The sequence below is a fragment of the Melospiza georgiana genome, chromosome 7 (assembly GCF_028018845.1).
Source record: "Melospiza georgiana isolate bMelGeo1 chromosome 7, bMelGeo1.pri, whole genome shotgun sequence".
NCBI classification, from domain to species: Eukaryota; Metazoa; Chordata; class Aves; order Passeriformes; family Passerellidae; genus Melospiza; species Melospiza georgiana.
The window spans coordinates 37,039,619-37,063,005 of NC_080436.1; the positions used below are offsets into that span (position 1 = coordinate 37,039,619).

General features: G+C 39.0%; 1 protein-coding gene across 1 annotated transcript in view; it reads left to right on the forward strand.

Moving 5' to 3' along the window:
• Positions 1-23,387, forward strand: part of ARHGAP15 (Rho GTPase activating protein 15) — a 302,799-nt gene that overhangs the window by 245,016 nt on the left and 34,396 nt on the right. Inside the window, exon 11 of the mRNA XM_058028007.1 lies at positions 1,180-1,314. Coding sequence (XP_057883990.1) covers positions 1,180-1,314 — 135 coding nt within the window. The remainder of the gene's footprint in view (positions 1-1,179; positions 1,315-23,387) is intronic.

The following is a 23,387-nucleotide window of genomic DNA, read 5'->3' on the forward strand; positions in this document are numbered from 1 at the left end:
AATTTGCATTCAGACTGAAATTTTCTAAAAGAGAAAATCATAGCACATGGGGAAAAAAAGCAAACTCAATTTTTGGAGTAACAGAACTTGGAGAAAGTGTGTGTCATTTTGTATCATTTTAGTTTGGACTAATAAGGATTTGCTCTTTCCTTGAGTTTTATGTGGATTATGATCTCACTGTTTGTTATGTTCTAACAGTATCACTCTTCTAGAATTAAAAAGAAAAAAAACTCAGAAAAAGAAACTCAAAGAAAAATAGAATAATCACCCAATCTTGTTTTATTTTTATTAGAAACTCTATTTTAGCATTTAGTTTCTTTTATATTTAAATTCCTTAGCTCAGTCAAGCTTCAAAAGAAAACATTTTTTTTTTTGTTTGCAAAACAGTTTTGGAGGCACTTGTGGTTTGTCTTTAGTGTGTTATCATTTTTGACAGCTTTGCATAGCCTAGGTAGGCCAACAGGGGTCTGTCTAATATTGTTGCTGGGCAAATCTTCCTCCCAGAGATGAAAACCAAACAAAATATTTTTTAAGCAGTAAGAAGGAATTAATATCCTTTCTCTCACAGTCCTCTATTCCTTGCTGACATTACATTCAGGCAAAAAAAAAAAAAAAAAAAAAGAAAAAAAAAAAAGAAAAAAAAAAGGAGAAAAGCGTTCCCCATTATTCCCTTGTACATAGCAAGGCTAACACATGTAAAGCAATAACTCATTTTCTATTGCCATGTTTAGCATATGTCTCCTGTTGGCTCAGCAAGGCCTTTAGGCCGGTCCCTTGAGCCGTCCATCGTTGGCAACTCTTAGCCCCTCGGCCTCAAAACCAAATAGCTTTGAATCGTGTTGAGCTGTGATGCTAATTTTCATACTGATGCATTATGGGAATAAATGTATCTGACATACTGTGTCAATGGTACTGTCTCTTTGTGTCTCTTGTTTTTTTGTTAGCTGCATTCCTACAGATGGTATTCCATTGAAAATGTTCTCTTCCTACAAAAAAAAAAAAAAAAAAAAAAGAAAAAAAAAGGGGAAAAAAAAAAAAAACATGCACAGCACCAAACCTCTAGGTGCAGAAGGCTGTTAACGGTTGCTGATGATAGTAGGCAAACATTAACATAATAATTAGTGTCTTGTAATTGTTTCATTAAAACCAGTTGTTCCATTTCTCCTCGTGTTTTCCCAGAAGAGAAGCTGAATTTGGACGACAGCCAGTGGGAGGACATCCACGTTGTCACCGGAGCACTCAAGATGTTTTTCAGAGAGCTGCCTGAGCCGCTGTTCCCATACTCCTTATTTGAACAGTTTGTGGAGGCGATAAGTAAGTACATCACATACAGTAGCAGCTAGTGAAATAGCCTGTTACATAAAAATAATAATAAACTTAAAAAATAGAAGAGCAGGGGCATCTGAAATCTGACTTACCTTCCATTATCCGTGATCCTGTATTTTTATTGGTTTTTGGGACTGCCTTTTATCTCTTACAGCATTTAGGTGTTTAACTGGAGAGAAGGGAAAAAAAATTCAAATTGTTGATCTGTAAATTTTGTCTCTGCATTTTGACTGTAGTGCCTAAAATGGTTTAGGAAAGAAATTAAAATGTGTATGTATTCAAAATATGCTAGGCTGATAATCCATATATCCCCAAACACAAGAGAGAGACTAATAATTGTGAATCATGTTAGAAGGGGCTGTCTTTATGTTAATCAGAATGAAATGCGTGTGTTTTGTTCCACAAGGTTGCAGACTCTTGCCTTGCAGTGATCACAAAAAGAATGCAAAAACATTCATGTTCTCATTTTCATATCTACCTTTGCTAGATTATTATTTTTTTGTTTAAAGTTGGCAGGCAGCAAAAGTATTTTCAAAGTCCCAGGCATTTATTCCGTTCCACGTCTCTGTGGTTTATGTGCTGCAAACCCTCCCTGTATTTAAAATATGCAGGTGCATTTTGTAAAACTGTATCAGCTTGGAAAAACTTGACAAAAAAACCCGGTGATTTGGGGGTTTGCTCCTGTTGGAAAGGGGGGGGAGGGAAAGGGATAGCTTAAAGGGAAAAAAGCCGAGCAGGAGATTAATTAAAGATCCAATAGAGAAAATCTCTAGGAAAAAAACAAACCCAACAAAGTACTCAGAGGTCTGATTTCTGAGTGATGGGCACACATTTTTGCCATTGCTGTTAATGAGAGCTGGGTGTGCACATGCGCAGCTGTCGGGGAATACGAAACCCTTAATGTACAGCTCACTTTGATTTTATATTCATAAGAGTCTTTAGTTCAACTAAAGCTTTTCAAGACCCAGCATCAGATATAATGAGGTTAAATACATCTCATAAGATCCTTCCCCGCTCAGTTATTTGGAGGTGCAGTGCAGTTAAATTACCTGAAATTTACTCCTGGCAGCTTACTTCCTTCTCCTTCCAAAGGAAATCAGGTGGGGAACATCATCTCTCAAGTTTAAGTTCCTGTTGCACAGCGTCTGCAGTGCTAAGAGGGAAAAACAATAAAGAATTTCTTATTGTTCAGCTCCTTTGATGCTTTGGGATAAGATGCTCATTGAAGCACCGGCACCTGAACATGCCCTTCAGGTGGTTTTGCATCCATCTGCCTCTTGGAAAGGAGGAGATGAGGTATCCTCTCATGGGCCAGAGCCTGACAGATCATCCACACCTCCTATGCAGTCCAGTATTTAATATTGAGGAAGAACTTCTTTACATCAAGGGTGGCAGGGCACTGGAAGAGATTCCCAAGGAGTTCATGGAGTTTCCCCCTGTGTCACCTGTTCCAGGTTGACTCTGCCTTGGCAGCAGGGGATGGACTGGGGGATCTCCACACATCCCTTCCAACCCCAACTATCCAGTCATTCTGTGGCCTATCTTCTGCCATTACAATCCACCATCACACTGGTCTTCTGGGGCGAAGCATATTCATCATATTCATCCTCCTTCTTATCCCTTTTTATTTATTGTCCACTGGGGCATCTTTTGCAAACACTATTGCACTCTGAAGAAAGATACCAGCACACCTGATGATCTCACTCTTGTTGTCTTCTGCCCTCAGCCTCTCTGCTGATGTCCAGGTCAGGGTGATTTGACATCTTTTGGTGGCCCAATGGGGATGTTTTTGATAGTGAAAGTACCAGGTAATCGGTTGTAGGCTTGTGAATTAAGTTTGAAAGCATGTCGGGAAGAGACTGTCTACTAAAGCATTAATATTCATGAGTGAAGAAATTAATGTCCCTTTCTGCTATTTGAACTATTATTAATTCTTATTATGATTTTGAGAGCCATTATACACATTGATAGGCTAATGAACAGTCATTTATAGAGGGATTTTAAGACAGTTTATTCCAAGGAAGGAAATGCTAGCACTCTAGGACGTGCTTTGCACTATTTCAAACCCCTAATTCTTGTTGCTTGCTTTACTGCACATCAGGGTGATTTCTGCCTAATCCAACTGTCTAAAGTAAGCTACGACTTCCAATCAATCTTCTCTTTATTTGGCCTTTACTGCCACAACATCTACAAATCCGTATTCTCACCAACTCTACTTAAAAAATGTCTATAAACAACAATTAGGTGTTTCCAGGGGTTTTGGAGCTCTTCTGTATGTTAATAGTCTTGAGGCAAAATAAAAAATCTCTTTTCTTCAGTATCATTTCCATTGCAGATGATTCTTTGGCTACTTGCGCTAATTAATTTGCCTGGTCAGTCCTGAGCTGCTGCAATATCTCCTCCCTTCTCCAGTTTGTTGTGAAAAAGAGACTGTTCTTCAAAAAATTAGAATTATCAGCGTACAGTGATGGGTGTGCAATACAATTAGAATAATGCCAGGAAGAAAACAACTTGATTCCCATATTGCCATGCTGATTATATCCCAGGACTGGAGACACCTTAGTCTTACTGGTTATGTGAGATTAAGGGATCTAAAAACCTACATGTAGTAGGCAGTGACAAGTTCCCAAAAACATTTATGGGGTGGTCCTTTAGCTGGAGGTTTCAGGAGGAATTAGAATCCAAGAGGTGTGGTGGACTCCTTATTCTGATAATATTGTAAAGACTGTGTGGAGAAAATTCCATAGCAAGCTTATTGTCAATTTTCCTGGATGCTGCTGCCATGTTAATTATGTGCATGGGAACAAAACTTTACAGCACTGTGCATTATGCAAAGCACTTGCTCTCCACCTTCAATTTCCCCTATAACTAACTTTAGGTATGGCCATACTGTTGGAACAATTTACACATGACCAGAATATTAGAAGATAATTAGAGAAATCTCAGAATTCTGCTTGCCAGGCTGAGGTTGGATAATAACTGTCCATTCAGCTTATATCAGGGAACTTATAAATGATAAATGGAAGTCCACAAGACCTCTGGCCCAATACTAATTTTGTTTCCTAGGATTTGGAAAGTATGGTGTTTCAGGTTATTTTTTTATCCAGTGAGTTTGTCTGGTATTACTGGCAAGTCATTTTGTATTATTTTGGATGAAATGTGCACTTCTAAAGTGTGCCCAAATGCTGCTATGAAGTCAGGTTCAGCCACACTTAAATTACTCAGTACCACAAACAGTTCTATTGATTTTCTGGACGATCAACAGACGTAGTTCAACAGATTGTCATCAAGTAAAATTGTGCTTCATGTGAGTAAGGTGGTAGAAGTGCCAACAACTGAAACACTTAATCACCTTATTTACAGAATTCAGCCTTTATAATCATACAAACTTTTGCCAGGACTTCAGCCACTGAAATCTACTCCTAAAATCCGTTTAGAAATGTTAACAGGTAAATGTGGTAGCTGATTCTAAATCTTTATTTTGACTGAACTAGTTTTCTTGAAATGTCTCAGGCAAAGGCATGGAGAAAAAGAAATTTCCACTACAGTACAGCGAGGGCTGATATCCTCAGCACAGGAAATATTTAAATATCCACTAGTCCTTCCAGATCTTTTCAGCTGGAGCAAGCTGTATAGACTGTGCATCTGTACAGACAGTGCATCTGTCCAACTGCACTTACGAAAAAACCTCACTGATATTCCACAAAGGAAAATTCCACCCAGTTCCCAAAGCTGCAACATCTGTCTCTGGTTTGGGAGGCTTGGGTTCAGGTCTTTGATTTTCTCTGCAACAGGTTGGAAAGATTACTACATTGGAAAGATTTTTTTCAATGAGGTCTAGTGATTATGCCTTCATTTCAGTTCCTTATCTCTAATATGAATTTAATAGGTGCCACATAAGCACTGTAGATAAATAGGAGATTTATTGTTTAAAATGCACACACAGAGGCAGATGTGAGTGTATTTATATATATATACATACTCTAAATAGAAATCCTTCTGCCAGAATTACAATTCTCCTGCAGACAGTTTTCTGAATGAACGTATCAGTTACTGCAGTGGGTTTCCCACTTGAGACAGATGAACAGAGGAATGAGATTAATTAAAAAAAAAAAAAAAAAAAAAAAGTAGTGTTTAAAATCTGACTTGCAGGTTTTCAAGTGGAATCCCTAGCCTGATATGTCTCAGGTCTCAGTGTGTGGAGCAGAAAATGTGGAGTCCACACCCACCACCAGATCTCTGGAGAAAGGACATATTCCTGAAGGGAGAGTACAAGAAAGACAGGGAGAGACTTTTTACAAGAGCCTTTTTACAGGGCACTGGGGAATGGATCCAAACTGAGAACAGGTTTATCTTAGATATTAGGGAGAAATTCTTCACTGTGAGGGTGAGGCCGTGGCACAGGTTGATAGAAGAATTCTGGATGTCTCATCCGTGGAGGTGTCCAAGGTCAGGTTGGACAGGACTTGGAGCAACCTGGGATGGTGGAAGGTGTCCCTGCCCATGGCAGGGGATTGAACAAGGTGAACTTTAAGGTCTGTTCCAACCCAAATCACTCTAGGATTCTATGGTTGGTAGGGCACCAGATCCAGTCAGCACATGTGGCTTCAGTCCTGGCAGTCCCCCCAAAGATCAAGCCCCCCAGACACTTGGACAAAGCCACCCCCCATCTCTGGAGCTCAGGATTTTCAGCCCTGACAGGAAAGGAAGCATTTCTTTGCATGGGGAGAAGCAGAGCCACAGGCACCTACAGATGCTCAAAGGTCACTGCTTAGTACCTGTTTAGCCTGTGCACCTTCAGGGATAGATGGCAGCTGAACAAAGTTTTGCAGAATTTAAGTGCCTAGACACCACCGAAGGTCCACATTAGATACTCATTTAATTTTTGTTTTTTCGAGATCTGGATTTTTTTTTTTTTCTGTGATTGCTCTGATAGACCATTAACACTTTTTTCAAATGATTTCACACATATCCTTTCGATATATCAATTAAGGTCTCCTGGTGCATGCTAAGCAGAATTCTCAATGTCATTCCTATCAATCCTACAATGTTATGTGTTACCCTACTATTACAGAAACTGAAGATGGTTATTTAGCATCTTAGACATGATAGAGTTTTGTAACTTTTTTGGTTAGCAACAAATTGCTAGATAAAATTGTTTTACAGTTTTGCTGTTCTGTGACACTGGTCTTTACTGGTCTGGTCTGACAAAATCTATGATGACAACATAGCAAAGCAATGAATTCTTCTTCCATGGGAATCATAGACTTGTTTTAACTCTCCAAAGCTAGTGATGCTATCAGTACCTGGCAGTCCTCTCCATGCTGGACAGTTGACTTCATTTCTGGCATCAGTAAAAAGGTTTTTTCTGAGATTTGACTCTTGTTCTGCTTCACTAAGAGCCCCCAAGAGCCCATTGCCTGTGTGGCTCGAGACAACATGCTGCAGAAACTCACATCTATCTGGGCAATGATCACGCTTCGGTCTCCAGCAGACCAGAGCAAATTTTTGCACTGAATAATGTAACTTTTGAGGAGTTTGCACAGAAGCTGTCTGCACCAAAATCAGGCAAAAATTAAAATTAAAAAAAAAAGAACAAACAAAAGCCAACAACAACAACAAAAAACCTGTGTCAGGAGGCAATAAACAAGTCATCAATACATAATCATGACCAAAGAACTGAGCTGCATTGGTTGAAAAATATAATGTAGGAAGGACCTGCTCTGAACTACTATGCAGTGTTATGAAAATAGTAGCTGGGAAACAGAAAGGAAGTAAATACATTCATTTATTCTGACAGTCATAACATCCTTGTATCATCTTGGTGGAAAGTTACAAAAGATGTCTAAAGAGATTTTCAAAAGACATCTAAAGAAACCTCACTCGAGGCTTACAAAGAACAAGGCTCAAGGCCAACTCGTCTTGGAAAGACAAGTCAGCATATTGCACTGTAAGAAATCCATGACAGTCTCTTAACATCATCACGTAATAGGTTCCTGAGAAACCAAATCTTATCAGTCTCTGGCATTATGCAAATTTCTGTCATAATCTCAATCTGTGGGCTTCGAGTCCTAATCAAACTGCCTTCAGATTCACAGTTGGCGAGCCTCCTATTGAAATCGTTTCTCTATCCTCCATTTACTTGTCCAAGGAAGTTTTGGGGCTTGGCATGGCATCAGAAAGCCTCAATTTCATGTGAACATGGTGATTTATAAACAAATCCAAGGTCACTACAATATATTTCACATGATACATCATAATTAATACACTTTCTTGGCCAAATTTAAATATCAGAAGACAGTAGAGATACATAAACTAATGTGAGCAGAAAAAAAAAAAAAAAAACTGTGTAAAAACAAGAAGTAATCAAAAGTTAAGGTGCACGTTTTTAAAAAAATTATTGAAAAAAAAAAGGAATGATTTTATGAGTAGCATAATCTCAGGGATACCCAACCATGGAAATATATGAATATGTGTGTGGTATACACATTCTCCCAAACATGGTAACACTAAAAAGTAATAGCAGCTCATTCAGAGTGTGGTACTGGGTATTTTCAGTGGGGTTTGAGTAGTATTAAATCAATTTTTGAGCTGTCCTTATCTGGAAAGTTGTATGAATATCTGATTCAAGAGTCATTAACTGACATTGGCAGAGAAAGAAAAAGCCCTCACATTTTGGAAGAGATGTTAAGATGATGCAGGAGACAGAGACTGCAAGAGAAGATTTCTAATCTATGGGTGTTAAAAAAATACAGATTAAAAGTGTTTATGACCATTCTGAGTGAAACAAATAAGTGAAAGAAAACATAAGTAAAAAAACATTTAAATATATTTAAGCTGTAACATTCTCAATATTATAGATATCATATTCTAACACAGTCTCCGCTTAAATTCAAGCCAATAATAAAGAATATCTCCACTGAAGATCTAAATGGAGGCTGTTGTATTTGCAGTAGGAGCAAACTGGTAACCAAAGAGGTTCACTCCAGGCTTTTGTTCCCAGGAGGTGTCAAGGAACAATATGTCCTGGTAACCTCCCAGTTCTTTCTCAATGACCTTTTCTTCACAGTTGCAAACTGTTTCTGCTCAACAGTATTTTTAAATAGATCTTTTGAGGTCTGGAAGCAACTCGTTTAGGAAAAAAAATATAAAAAATTGGAGGTCATGTCTTTGAATAGATTTTTTCTTTGGACGTGTAAAGTAGCCCAACTTAAGAAATTAAGAAATGTTAAGAAATAAAGGAAAGACATTAATAGGTAAGACATTTCTTCCTTTTTTTTAATTGGAAAGTTTTAATTAAGATGTTGGAGGGAAATGAAAACAGAATCTACACATGAAAATTTACCTCCTCTGCAGGGCTTTTCCCTGTGAAGGATGCTCAGGTAACACCTGTCCATAGGCAGCCTGGTTCTAGATTGATTTTGGACTTATTTTTCTAAAAATGAGCCTCTGGGTTTGAAACAAGATAAGTTGTGATATTTACTAATTCTTTTCTTTGGATAGCACTCAATTCTGCTGAAAAAGAACACTTCATAAAACTCTTAAATATGCACTGAAGCAACATTTTAACAGGATTTTTTCCTTCCTAAACTCTACCCAACACAGTGTTCTGGTGATCCCATCAAATGAAAGAATATTTAAATTATATTTAATGAGTAAAATTTACCTTTTGAGAAAAAGAGGAGACCCTGCAGAACCTCACTCAAAGGGCTACACCAGTGATGAAAATTGCCCTCATATTACAGGGACAGAAAAACAGTTTAATTTGCTCTTATAAATATGGTGGAGGCTTTCCAATTATCATCAAAGGAAATGAGGAAGTTTTAAAAGGATCTTAACTTGGATTTTTCTACCATGCAAAAGTTTGTGTAGGAGGGACACATCCTCCCCCAGCTTAGCCTTTTTTGTTATTACAGTTATAATTTTTTTAGCATAGCAGAAATTTTATTGCAGATGCCTGGCCTGTCTCTTAACTCATGCTAATTATATTCATAATTAAATGTTAAACAAGAATTGACTAGGCCAACTGGCTTGCACAGGTGTTTGTGATATGAATGGTTTAATGCTCCCACAATAAATTATTGGATACAAATCTGCACTAATCTACATAGAGAGACCCTTTTGAGGAACTTTGACACACGTGGTAGGTCCAGCACTGTGCTTTGAAGCCAGGGCTTGCAAGCAGCACTGACAAGAGAGCTTTTTGTCTAAATTTTGACTTTTCCTTGACTTCATGATCACTAAGGTGGCTAGAAGTTTATTTTTAATGGGTTCTTACCTGCCATGGGATACAGTTCTTCAGAGAAATGACATTAATGGGAAGGTGGAGTAGCCACTGGATGCTTGGTGGAAATGTCATCTGCCTCACTTCGACTTGCAGAGCAGTAGTTTGTATTTGTGACTAATGGCCAGATTAATCCCAGAGGCTCCAGACTCTTTCTGTTAGCTTTGCACCAATTGCTGCTTCTCAAAAGATGGAATCAAACACGTGCAAATGGACAAAGGCTGGGGTTTCAGTTTGTTCCTCTTCCACTTAATTTTGGGGCATGGAAAATAGCTTCTTAGCCTAATTTAAATTTCATCAGTGGTTAAGAGACTCTTTTTGTAGGGACAAAGAGCTGGCACGGCTGCCCAGGGCAGGGATGGAGTCCCCATCCCTGGAGGGATTTTAAAGTGGTGCAGATGTGGCACTTGGGGACATGGGCTGATGGTGGACTTGGCAGTGCTGGGGAAATGGTTGGGCTTGATGATCTTCAAGGTCTTCTCCACCTAAATGATGCTGTGATATTGTGAATGAAAGGGCAGAAGGAAGAATAAAGCCAATTTGAGAGTCTGTATCTGGGTTAACATAAGGGAAACCCATGGAGGAAATCAAGCAGGATAATGCGGTGAAAAGAGAAACTGAGAAATCCAAGCAAACAACACTGGGCAGGAAAGGGTTGGGAAAAAGAGAGAGGAGGAGCTCTTTAGTGACTGTGACAAGATCCCTGTGACCTGGAGTGTCTGGGGGAGGCAGGGGGAGAGGAGCTTCTCCTGAGGGTTATCTGGAGCTCTTGACAAAGTGAGAATTGGCACTCCGGGTTTGAGGGGAAAAATGTTTCACCAGGCTGGTGAGTGAAGCTTCCACTTGGGGAAAATAATAACAGGAGGAGAAGCAGCCTATAATGCCCCAGTTACACAGTTTCAGAGGTGCAAAAATGGAAGAAGTGAGGCAGGGAAAGTGGGAATAGAAGACCAGGAAGGGAGGGAGAAGGAGAACTTCCAAGAAGAAGAGAAGGGGAGGCTGAAAGCCATCACCCACCATGCTGTGCTACGCTGTCATCCTCCCTGCTTACACCTTATTACAATCCAGAAGTTTCCACCTTTCCAAATTAGAGTAGCACATTGGATCTGAAGCAGCAAAGATTAGCATGATAATATCGAGGTGAAAAACAAAGTAACAGCTAAGTGGTTCTCTGGTCCTCATCATGTAAATATTTGAGGACCTGGTACACTGTTAGAAGGCCTAAACTACTACAGCTGTGGTATTCAGAGTAGGTACTAACTTTGTGGAGTATTTCTATGTATTCTAAATGTTTCAAGCAGCTGAGTTAGGGGAACGTGCATAAACGTAGCCTTCACACTTAGATCTTTCTTTTTTTTCCCCATTTTCTCTTTTGAATTTCCTTTCCAAACAAGACCCAACTGGGAAAAGCAGGAAGGCTTGCCTGGCAGGCAGGTTTATACACACTTCTGCAGCTCCAGCTCTGGGCTATCAAGTGCCACTTCCAGAGCAGCCTTTTCCCTGGCTTGTGCTCCATTTGCATCTGGATGCTCACATGCAGCCAGGACTAACCTACACTCCCTGCAGCTGAGCTTGGTGCTTGGTTTTCCTTCTCCACCACAGATCAGGGCACCTGATGAGGCCACGTTCCTGCTGCAAGCTTAAGTGTATCGTTTTTTTTAACAAAAAATTAGCCCACTGTGGAGAGAGAAATCCTCCACAGAGAAATAATAAACCACTGATGAGAGTAACCACTTTAGGAGATGGTAGAATTTGATCCAGGATCTGTGGTTTTGCTTTGAAGCAGTAGTTGTCCTTTAGTTCAGATGGTATTTGTGAATCGTTGCCTCAAAAAAAAATAAAAAGGGGTCTTTTGGCACATTCTTTAGGCTGATGACAGGCAAAATGAAGTAGATTCTGTCTCAGAAATCTCAAAAAATAATCTTAGGTTTGACATAACACACCATGTCATGAAGTGATATAAGCCACACATAAGCACAAAGCAGGCTTTAAATTTAAAGAAGAATAATCCTATTTTCAGATAGGATACTTTCCATCAATTTGGATAACAAATATCTGATGCAGAATATAGCCATGTTAATGTTGAGATCCCTTAAAAGCTGCAGTTCCTGGTAGTAGGTGGCAGTGGCAGCCTGCTTTGTACCTGTGCTCTCTGAAGGTTGCTCAGACCATCCACACACACACATGCATTAATGATTTCTATCTGGAAATAAGGATCTGCGCTATTTTTTAATGCCTTTAACCCCTCAGCACCTGTGATCCAGAGCTCCCAGTGCTGGAGAGTGATGCAAAATGCATTAATGCTTAGCACTGGGAAATCCCAACTCCTGGTGCCAAGAGGTTCATAAATATAGTAATGAAACCTCTTGACTCAAAAGTGAGCACTATTTAACAGAACAAGCATGAGCAGCCTTTAAGAGATTTTACAGCTGGATTTGTTCCACTGTGTCAGAGCTGAACCTCCATGATAGTAGTTTTTAAAAAAACTCTGTGTGGTTAAAAGAGAGAGTTTAAGGAAACCAGGCAGCCAAAAATTAAAACTAAATAAATCCATGGAAAGGAAAAGTAAATATACTGCTGCATCCCTACCAGAGAAAGAGGCATCAAGATTCCCCAGTATGAATCTAGTGACAGATGTCAAGGTCTTTGGGAAGTGTCCACTAAGCTTTATTTTGCACATGTTCCTGAACAACTAAAACAAGTATTTTGTGTGATAATTTACAGCAAATCAGCATCAATAAATCAGAATCGTGTAAGCAGTCGTGTTTATTATATCCCTGTTGCTTAATATTCATGATAGTAATTTATTTTTATAGTACAGTTTCACTGTTATCTCCTCCTTTGCTGTAACTTTGAGACAAGCAAGCTGCAAAAGTAGAAGGTCAGGTAATACTTTGAAGACAGTAAAAGTTCATTCACTTGGAATTTGCCTGCTTTGTTGTTTTGATTTGATTTTTCTTTTCCTAATGCTTTAGTCGCTCCTTAAAATATTTATACAATCATTCCTAACCTAGCATTATTTATTTAACAAATATCTCTGCAAAATGAGAGTTGCAGAGCAGTGTATGGATACCAGCTCTACAAATGAAGAATCCAAAATTTCTAGAACTCCTCGATTGAAAGTGGCCATGAAATCTTCTGTCAAGGTCTGTATTTTTAACAGAATACTTTTCTTTTAAAAAATTTAAAACTCACAGTTATTTAAAGTTTCCTGACATTTTTTCAATGGCAAGACTTGTAAATCAGGATGGCAATAATAGAAACAGGAGGTTTTATCTATGAAACATGCAGAGTACAAAAACTACAATTTCTACCTGCCACTCCTGCTGAAACACCTCATTAATGACTGAGTGAGGCCTTAGTAACTTCAGATCTGCTCCCTAATAGTGCATTCAGATTTAGCTGAGTGGCTCTTTTTTTTTTTTTTTTCACATGTACTTTTAGGTAAAGAAATGGATTTCAGCTGTGTCAGTTGAGGTACAAGGACCTCCATTGTTCCTTCAGTGCAGCCATAAAGCATGATTAAGCTTAATGAGAAAGCTCAAATTCAAGGATGATACAGATGTCAAGATATTCTCCATTTTCCATTAATCAGAAATCAACAGAATTCTTGATTTTCTTTGCATTCTTTTTCAAAAGTATTTTTCTGTCCTGCTGATCTGCTTCACTGTTTCACCTCAGACTGAGTTTCTGTAGCAGAAGAATTACTCAATGTATAAAACTCTTCTGGTTAGAGGCAGCCTTTAATTATATAATGGCCTGGTTGGTATGTCCCCTTGTCTTTCAATTAAGGATGATCTTTTGATGAAGTTGTATAAGTTACTGCACGTAATCAATTGTTTCTCATCCAGGAACATATTTTTCATTAGACAGGAGGTGGAGGCCACACAAAAAAATATTGCTGATCAGATGAATGAAATCTAAACCTACCTCATCACAAAGATAACATCTAAAAATGCTTCAGGTTTATTTGTGGCAAACAAAAAATATGACTAGGCCTCAAGAAATGATGAAGATAAGCAGACATAAAAGACATTTTTATTCTAAGTGTAAACTATCATTAAATGTACTTAGATTTATACCCTATAATTATTATGATTGTAGCAATTAATCAATCAACTGATTAACATGTAGGGTCAGCAGGACACAGTGATCTTATCTTGAAGCTTGAATTAATTAATTATTCCTTACTCTACATTATTATTTTCTACTTGTGGATGTTTTCTCAGTGTCCCTGTTTAAAAAATATATCTTTTTTTTTTTCTTTCTGTGATGTATTGAGTCAAGCAGGGAAAGACACTGACGTACATTTACTAATTTGCCATCAGAAATTCAAATTAATTAAAACATTTTTAAAACATTGCATAATTTTTAACTACTTGTTACATTCTAATTAGCAAGGTTCAATTAAATTGTTTTCAACGTAGCAACTTAAGAGCTCTCATCTCTTCAAGTGGAGTCAAATTCAGCGGGTGTATATTGTTGCAATGATATAATTCCACGTTCATTATCCCACAACCAGTGAAGTCTCTCTGAGCAGAGCATTTGTTTACTGTCTGTGGCAGGGTGAGGATTTTCCAGTTCCACAGGCAATCCTGCTGTCAGGACTGAGTTCTCCCTGAAATTCGCCTACCATTCAGTTTGCTTTATGCAAAATTATTTTATGCCTTTGCCTATGGCAGGGGACAGAGTCAGATGATCTTTAAGGGCTCTTCCAAACCAAACCATTCTAGGATTCCATGAAAGGAATCCCTTCCAGTTACCCCTTCCTTGTGCTGAAAATTTCCTCTGTCTCTTGGAAAAATAATTTGTCTCACCTGCCAGAACTCTTGCTGGCTCCAGAGGGGACACCCTGTTGCACCACCCACTGTGTCAAATTTCCTCCTGTTATCAGCCCCAAGTTTGTTTGACATTCCTGCTTCTTAACAGCTTGGGCTAGGAGTTCTAATTTCTTTTACTTCTTTTTCTGTCTTATGTTTTATCTTTTTCTCTTATTCCATAGTTACTAGCAAGCCTAGGAAGTCCTGGTGGTGTTGAGGAAAGAATCAAGAGCTCTGTCAGGCAGCACCCATTTCCGTGGCTTGTTCCAAAAAGCATTCGAGTGCTCTGGTCTTGTAAAGACACATTTTTATTCTGTTTACCTACTAATCTGCCCTTTGCTTGTGCTGTGATGAACTGGGATAAAATAGATTTTATGAGCACCTTCCTTCTCCTCCTGTGCTGCTGCTCTGTGGCCATGGGACACCAGGGAGGTGTGCATGGTGTGTTTGGGGATGTTTTAGCCAAATAGACCCAGCTTCCATAACCCCCATCCTGACACACAGTGCAGTTCTCTTCTGCAAAGAAGAGAAAAATCTGCTTTTCTCCCCTTTTTTTTCAGTCTGTAACACCCTAACGCAGCGAGTCCATGTCCTGATTAGGCTCTACTATTATCTATACAATCAAAAATAAAAGAGATGCTAAAAATCCAGCTGCTGGCTCTCTCACTAAGCTCTCAGGAAAGTTCATATCCCAGCCCCTGGTGGTTTTATTTTTCCAATTTTAGTGCAGGAGATAGCAGTAATAGAAGTAGGTTTGGGGGCCTTAAATAGAAAGGGTAGGAGAAGCAGTTATCATCAGGCTTTAGCTTTGAAGTGTAAACTTAGCAAAGACTTCCCTGATGAAGTATACATATGGAACTACAAAATGCCACTTTTTATCCATTTGTTTTCCTGACCATAACCACGTTTTCACACTGTCAGCATTTTCATTAGGAGCTCTTTTTGTCAGAGGTTTATAACGAGAATGTAAAGATTTGCTATGGGCTAAATCTCAATCCAAGAGCAAATGTTTATACCAATTCTGAAAACAATCAGCTTGCCCATTTGTAGTTATGCATGTGTTCATCATCTGTTACTGCTTGTCCAATGCTCTGCAACTTCTGGAAGGAAAAAGAGACATCTGGAGGGGAAAAAAAAGCTATCCTGCAGATAGCACACTGTATGTTCTCCTGAGTTATTGAATAAGGGACTGCAGAAATGCAGCTTTTTAGTCAATACAAATATTTTTTTTGCTTAAGCCTGTCAAATTTACTACAGAAATATTGTAATGTATGGCTTAGCCTGGTCTCCTTTTGTGCATTACTTACACAGAATTTGCTTTAAAAATTCACTGGAAATTATTCACCTAATGAACTGAGCCACTTTTGTGATGCCAGGCATGATGAATTCTTTGAAAATGTCTTAGCTTTTAAATAAAATTTAAAAGCCAAATTTAAATAAAATTTAAAATCTTCTGGACCTGAGGGTTGACAGGGTTTTCCTGTCTGTCACTTCCCCTGTGCTTCAGTCATTAAGTCCCACGATGTTCTGGGGATGAGTTAAAAGTAAAAGATAATTCGAAGTCTTTATCCTTCTCTGGCCGTGTTGGTTTGAACAAAAAGGTAAATAGAGTGGGCATGTGTATAATGACATAAAGAAAAATTTTTACACAAAATAAACAGAAAAAAATATTTGTGCACATAAGTGTTACCTGTGTACAATGAAATTTTTCTGGGTAAAATTCAGAATAGAGCCATAGAATCACAGAATGGTTTGATTTGGAAAGAACATTACAGATCTTGTTCCTACCCTTCTGTTGTGAGCAGGAACAACTTCCAGTAGAAGAAATAAAGATAAACCAGGTGCTGATCTGAAAGTTGCCTCTGTTTTTACACAGAAGATGCCTGAGGTTGTAGAGCACTTCAGGAAGCTTTGTAGTACTTAGTATTTACGTACAATGCTCAGTGTTACAAGTATTTAATTTATAATAGAATTACAGTCATACTTAGGAGTCTCTTTACCCAGTAAACCTCAGGAAAAAAAAACAATTGCTGCCCTCATTAGTGTTTCTTCTTAAACCACAGTAAAAATGAATTGATTCACCCCATCCTAGACAAAGATATGTCTCCAAATAGCACCAACGTGGCTGCATCCACTTCTAAAGTACGATTAAAGCGCTTGGAAAAGTGTGTATAGAACATCCTTGTAAAGCCATCAGGGAATTTATTTTTTCCTTTAGCAAATAATTCATGAGCAGTTATAACTCGTTGACAAATCATTGTGCAGACAATGAAAAGAGGTTTTTTTCAGGATGGGCTGTGAGTACACATCTGGTATGAATGTTCTCAGAAATATTTCTCCACCCTGCCATGCACAGCCTTTTTGTTTTTTGGGAGATTTCTAGGGAATAAAAAGGCTCACCTGAATATTTGAGAACATACAGGCACGTCAACAAATATACCTGGAAAAGAAAAAAAATTAAAAGTCTAAAAATTCTTTCTTTTTTTAGCTTGATTCACCCAGTTGTGCTTTCAACCAGGAAGCTTTAAGAAGCTAATTAATTATGAGCTAATTAAACTTTGCAAAGTCATTGGGAGACTGCTAGAATTAATATAAATATTTCAGAGCAAGTAAACGGAGGGAAATCAATTATTATTTATAAATCAGGTACCAAAGCAAGCAACAGTAGCACTCCCTGTCCCATTCCCCCACTCCACAAACATTTTTGATCTTTCCAAGCTTCACATTAATCAAGTAAGGGTTAAAGCAAGATTTTAAATCCTATACAAAATCTGTGAAAATATGTGTTCTGCATAAATCTGGGCCACAAAATTAATACACTTGTATACATTTTCCCCATCTGCTATATTGCTGACACATCCAGCTTGTAGCCCAGAATGTTTTAGAGAAGAAAGGGCCATCTCTATGTTTAGTGCAAGAGTTCAAGTGGAGTTAGAGACTTAGTGGTGCGCTCAGGCTTCTCCACTAAACATAGAAAGCAGCTTGGGGTACTTGGGAAGTTTTCTTCCATAATGCCAAACCTCTGGTTATTGGTGGGGGAGGGAGGAGTGGTTTTTTGGGGTTTTTTTTGGTACGTACATGAGGAATTAAACTACATATTTAGTGGAGAAAAAAGTTTCTTTTTGTACTCCTTCAGTCTTGTCAGCTATCATAATATATCTGTGTGCCTGTGAATGCGTATACATAACACCTATAAATTTTACATTAAAAAAACAAAAAAAAAAGATAAAAAACATTCAGGCAAGTGTAAGGTCACCTCAAACCTCCAGATATCGTAGGAGTAATTTCAGGGGCTGTGAGCTGGGAGAGGCAGCTCATTTCTGGTTTGTCACTGCCTCATCCAAGCTGGGTGTGTACCTGTGATGTGTTTTCCTGTGTCAGGAGGTAAAGGAGGTGCAAGGGAGGTCGGCCTTGCAAGGGAGGTTGGCCTTTTATCACTCTTTTATTCATTCACGACACCAGATTTTTAATTTGTCCATGTTATTTTGCCATAGATGCCCAGTGTGCTGTACAATTTTGAACTTCGTAATGTTTCCTGTTCCCAGTTAAATATATGGGTATAGATTCATCTTCCTTTTTTTTTTTTTTTTTTTTTTAATAATGTCTTTTATTAACCCTCTAGTGCATGTTCGTGGGTATTGTGGAACAACCATCTTGTGGATTTATGGACAAAGAGCTGAGGTCCACTGATCTGACTCCAAGTCACAATTTCAGAAGGATCAGTGTGACAACTTAAAGTTACCAATAAGCTCCTCTTGATGTAGGGGGCTTTAAGGTCATGTTTGACTCATAGAGCCATTGTGGCTTCTGAAATCTCAATTTCTGTTTCAATAGTATCAAAGCTAAACTGCACCAATCAACTTTCTTTTGGCAGATTAAGCCTGTTTAATTGCATAAATAGTCTCATGTATTTTCCAACAGCCTTATCTTGAGCTCTGTCAGAAGTCACCTAGAAACCTGAACCCTTGAAATGATGCCATGGAAGGTTCCTGTATTTTGATTATATATATATAATTATATATGTAACTCATTATGTATTATGGAATATATATGATATTATGATTTTTGATGCATAGCCAAATAATAGCACCATTATAATAGGGTTAGATTACAAGTCCTACTTTTTAAGTGCCCATTTATTTTTCACCTTCAGCACACCAGAAATCACCAAAATTACCCTGTGAAGTTCAATTCCTGGGTCAGATCCACTTTTCAGTAACTCAGTCATCTCCATTGATACAGCAATGCTGCCTTCCACCAGACAGAGACCTCAATATTTGTCTTCTCCACACATTAGGCTTTCCCACATAGAAGCAATGCATCATATGTTTATTTGACTTCTGTGGCTTTTGCTGGTGACTCACACTGACTGCTTGGTGGTGCTTTTGCAGCCAGCAGCAGAATTACTTTATCACTATGTATAGTAATTCCCATGTCCAGTTAAACATGAAAAAATTAAGATTATTTACCTTACCTATATGCCAGGTAATATATTAATTGCTACTTAGTAAGTCCTTCACTCTGTGAACTATTGAACTACTTTTTCTTTGTTTTTTTCTTTTTTTTTTTTTCCTTTTTTTTTTATTTTGGAGCACAAGATATATGTAAGGGAAAGATAAAGACAAGCAGAGGAGAAAGGTAGACAAGGAAGATGGGTGCAAAGGGAATTGGGAGGATCAGAGAGAGACTTGTGCAAAGACAACCAAGATATTTGGGTGGAAATAAGAGATTTGCTTGCTTTGGCCCTTTGAGACTTGAGGGTTGTGTACATGAATCCTTGGTAGATTTTTGTTTTGCTAAGCAACAAAATCAGGTGTCTTCTGAAAAGATCCCTCTGGGACAGGGCAGTCCCAGCCCATGAAGTCCAGGAGATGATTTATTAATGTTCATAACCAGGTCCTCATGCTGAATGATCATATCAAACCTCACTTTCAGCAGACACCACACTGGACTAGAGATAACTCATAAGCACACACACCAAAATGTTCAGAAATCCCCCAGCCACACTGTCAGGAAGCCAGAGAGGTTCCACAGTTTGCTGTTATTGCTGCCCTTCCCACTGATGTAAATTCATTCATTTCTTTCCATGTGAGCAGATCTCTGGGTCAAAACAGGGGCTTTTTGTAGACACACAAGAGGTCCATGCTGCTCTTAAATCTCCACTGCATTTTGTTTTAAATGGTGGCTGGCTGTCGTATTAGAGAAATTGTGATTTCTCTTTCTTTTTCTCCTTCTGCCGTGCCTTAATCTACCTGTAATAAAATGCAATGAATTGAAATGAGAAACTTCTATGTAGAGATTGGTTGCTGTTATTCCAATTCTGCAGAAATCAGTGGAGGATGTTTTCCTTTTCCACCTGTTCATACATTCTTCCACAGCCTAGACCAAGGTCAGCTCTGCTTTGCTCCATGTTCTTTTCCATTTGGTTCAATCCCATTTCCATTTCTCCAGCCTATTCCCCTTTAAAATGCAAACTAGTAACATGGGGAAACTGTCACTAATTCTTTTATTTGCTTTAAAGGGAGGAGCATACAGAGCAGGGCCTTCACCAGCTCTGTGAAAGACCCTGGGTACACCACCATCAATATTTTATCACTTCATTGTGAAGATCAGGGGAGAAACAGGCATTTACAGACTCACTTCATCCCTGCTTGCACCTCTTTTGTCTGTCTCTTCCTCACACTCTTTGGATGCCACAGAAATAGAGGCACATGGGAAGTGGGATTTCACTCCAAGGAGAAGAGCAGAGTGAGCATTTCCAATGAGGACACAGCACATCTTTGCCTGTGCTCTCATTTAAAGCATGCATGGTACAAAACCAGGTTAGATAACCATCCACGGATGTGGCTTTTTTCCCTTTTTCTGTTTGTCCTTTACACTTGCAGCTTGCAATTGGAAAGGTGTGAGGATGAGGCACCAAAAATAGGGGGACGAATCCAGGTGCACAAGTTCGTGTGCCATCTCAGAGAAAGAGGGAGCCTAAACTGCTGCCAACAGAGAAATGTAGGTGCACAAAGTTAAAACTAATAGCAAACTATCTGCACACCATTTTTTTTGGCAGAGCCAAGACCCCCTCCATTTGTCCAGAGTCGCAGAGTGTGTGAATGGCTTTGCACGGGAAATGATTCTGAACTTTGCAAATAGCTTTTATTATAGCTCCTCTGTGACACTGCTAGAAAACAGATTAGATCATAGCTCATTTCTCTTTTATTATTCTGACAGTGATTTCATTTGTTCAGAACTTCCATTTTGCCTTTAATATCTCATATGCGGTCACATTTTGGGAGCTTTAGGATGTGCTGGTTCTGCCTGCATGTCTCTCACCTTCGCCAACTCATTACAGACAAGCATCCTCCCTAAATAACAAATATTAACAAACATCTATGAACTTCAGATGATACAATTCCCAGTTCATTTCCTGGGCTATAACACTGCCAGAGAGGGATCAAATAAAGAGCCTGCCTGATCCCTAAAATAAGGCATGCTGGTGTGGGAAAAGTCCTTTGTTTTATACCTATAAGGGGAAAATATATTAAACCCTGCCCATGCAAAGAGAGCCCACAGCTAGAACTGCAAAAAAATAAGAGTTTGATAGCCCAAAACAAGAATTTCAGCCAACCATTCTTTCCTGCAATGCATTCCATTTCTGCCCTTTAAAGTCAACTGATTCAGACGCTCTCAAAATGAACGTGGCTGGCCCCAAAGGAGCCCATTTTATGACTTGTTTGGGGATTTTTAGCAACACAAAGTCACTGTCCTGCGGTTCTTTTACTCCCACCTATGTGATGGACCAGAGAGACCTGACCTGGGCTTAGGTCCTTCCCACTGCTGTCCAAACATTGCAGCAACCCTTTTGTGCCATCGGTCGCTGGGATTGCCTGGAACAGCCTCCAGCCTGCTCTGAAGTTATGTTGGGCAAACATCCAGCAGAAAGCTGTTCATTACAAAAGCTGAAAGGTCACTTTTGCACATATAATATCTTTCTTTCCCAGTCCATGGGCAGTAATTAATGATTTAAGCCTAAAAATACCCAGTGAAAACTGAATGCTGTAAAAATAAATACCAGTAACCTGCAACAAAAAGTCTCCAACATTGTGCATGTCTAGCAAGGATCATTACAGTTAGCTAATTTTTTGTAGTATCATAGCAAAAAGCTCTATAATTTTATTTTATACATATTCAGCTGTGACATTATGATCCTTTTTCCCCCATCTTATGTCTGGATCCTTTACCTACAAAAGCCAGCTGAGGGGTTTGGTTTCTGTTTTGTTGTTTTTTGGGTTTTTTTGCCCCTGGATCAGAGAAAGATTTATCTCTGCGACTGCAGATATTTTAAAATATATTTTAAATGTTTTCTATTATTCCCTCCTTCTGCTCTCCACACATGTTAAAATCCGCTCAGAGCAAGGGTCTGCAAAAGGAGCTGGAAAGGCCTCTGTCCTTTTTCTGGGGTTGTTTTCTTTGTGAGCCTGCAAGGACATTGCATTTGTGTGGGGTGTGTGTGTGTGAGTGTGTGTGTGTGTTTGTGTGTGTGTGTACATGCACAGGCTTAGTCCTCAGGTGGAACTGTGGTTCCTGTGCTTTCGTTCTCGAAGCTGTTATTCTGGAAGGGAATGGAGGCAGCTGTGTTTACAGCTCAAGTCTTGGCATACATTTACCAGAATCTATTATTCATATCGTTCAGTATCAGGGAGAGATCTCAGGCCACCTGTCTATCTGACAAATTCACCCTTTTGTGAGCTTTCTGTTCATAGCAAATTATGTTCACATTGATGAATTGAGTTTTTATGAGCATTGCTAACTAACATTCTCACAGAAGGCCAGGGGCAATAGACTGCAAGTGTTTCTGGTCCACAAGTAAATGTTAAAAAGAAAAAAAACTGCCAGTATTTAAAGACAATTTGCCATGGAGGGATAGTTAAAATATTTGGCAAAGCCTTGATATTTATAAATTCAAGAATGTCCATAAATTATTACAGATAGTATACTTATCACAAATAAAAAATAAAAATAATTCTGCACTGCCCCCTGTGAACATGGAGGGCTCTTTAGTATTCTGTGTGTTAACAGGTAGACAGTGATCAAAGCTTCTAACAAATCCTTATCAGGGCTTAACACAAGGTGGGAATCATTTAGTTTTGCAGAGGGGATCTTCCTTTGAAAATTGTGCAGTGAAATCACTGGGGCAGAGCGAAGTGAATACAAAACGATGATTTACCTGGGCTTTTCAGCATGGCACTGGTTCCTATCCAAGGAGCCACCAGCCATGGGAGCAGCTGTACCTATAGATTCAAAGATCTGTAGCTGTAGATCAAAATATTTCCATAACAAGAGATTATTGTCAGGATGTGCTGGGACAACATTGCCTGTGAACACCCAAATTCCTCATGCCCCTCACCCTACAGATAACGCCAGAAATGGAGCGTGACCCACAACCTGAGAGCAAAAAAGGGGTGAGGTAGACTGCAAGCCTGCAGATACAATCTCCAAATAAATAAACACTCAGCTGCATCAGGTAAATCTATTTACTGAACTCTGGTGCATCTAATGTGCCATTTAATATGCCTTAGAGCACCTGAGACTCCGCACAAAGCGTCCCAGAAGCTCCTCGCGCCTTGGCGCGCTTGGAGGATAACGTGGATACATCAGGGTACCAGGGTGCCAGCATCTGAGTGGCTGAATCCCACCACAAGTGCCATAAGGCTGCTCTTAGGGGCCCACAAAAAAAAAAGGGGGGACGGCAGTGAGTGGCATTTCAGTGAGAGACCTGGCGCTAATAGCCGCATCACGAGATTGAATTTCCGAAGGGGAAAAATAAAGCTACAAAGAAAAAAGACAAAAAAAAAAAAAAAAAAAAGGAGCACCTTTCAAAGAAAGGGAAAGAAAACCCACAGTTTCAAAGAAAAAATAAAAAAAATTATATTTAAGAGTCCCTCCTTAAGGCACAGAGGAGACAA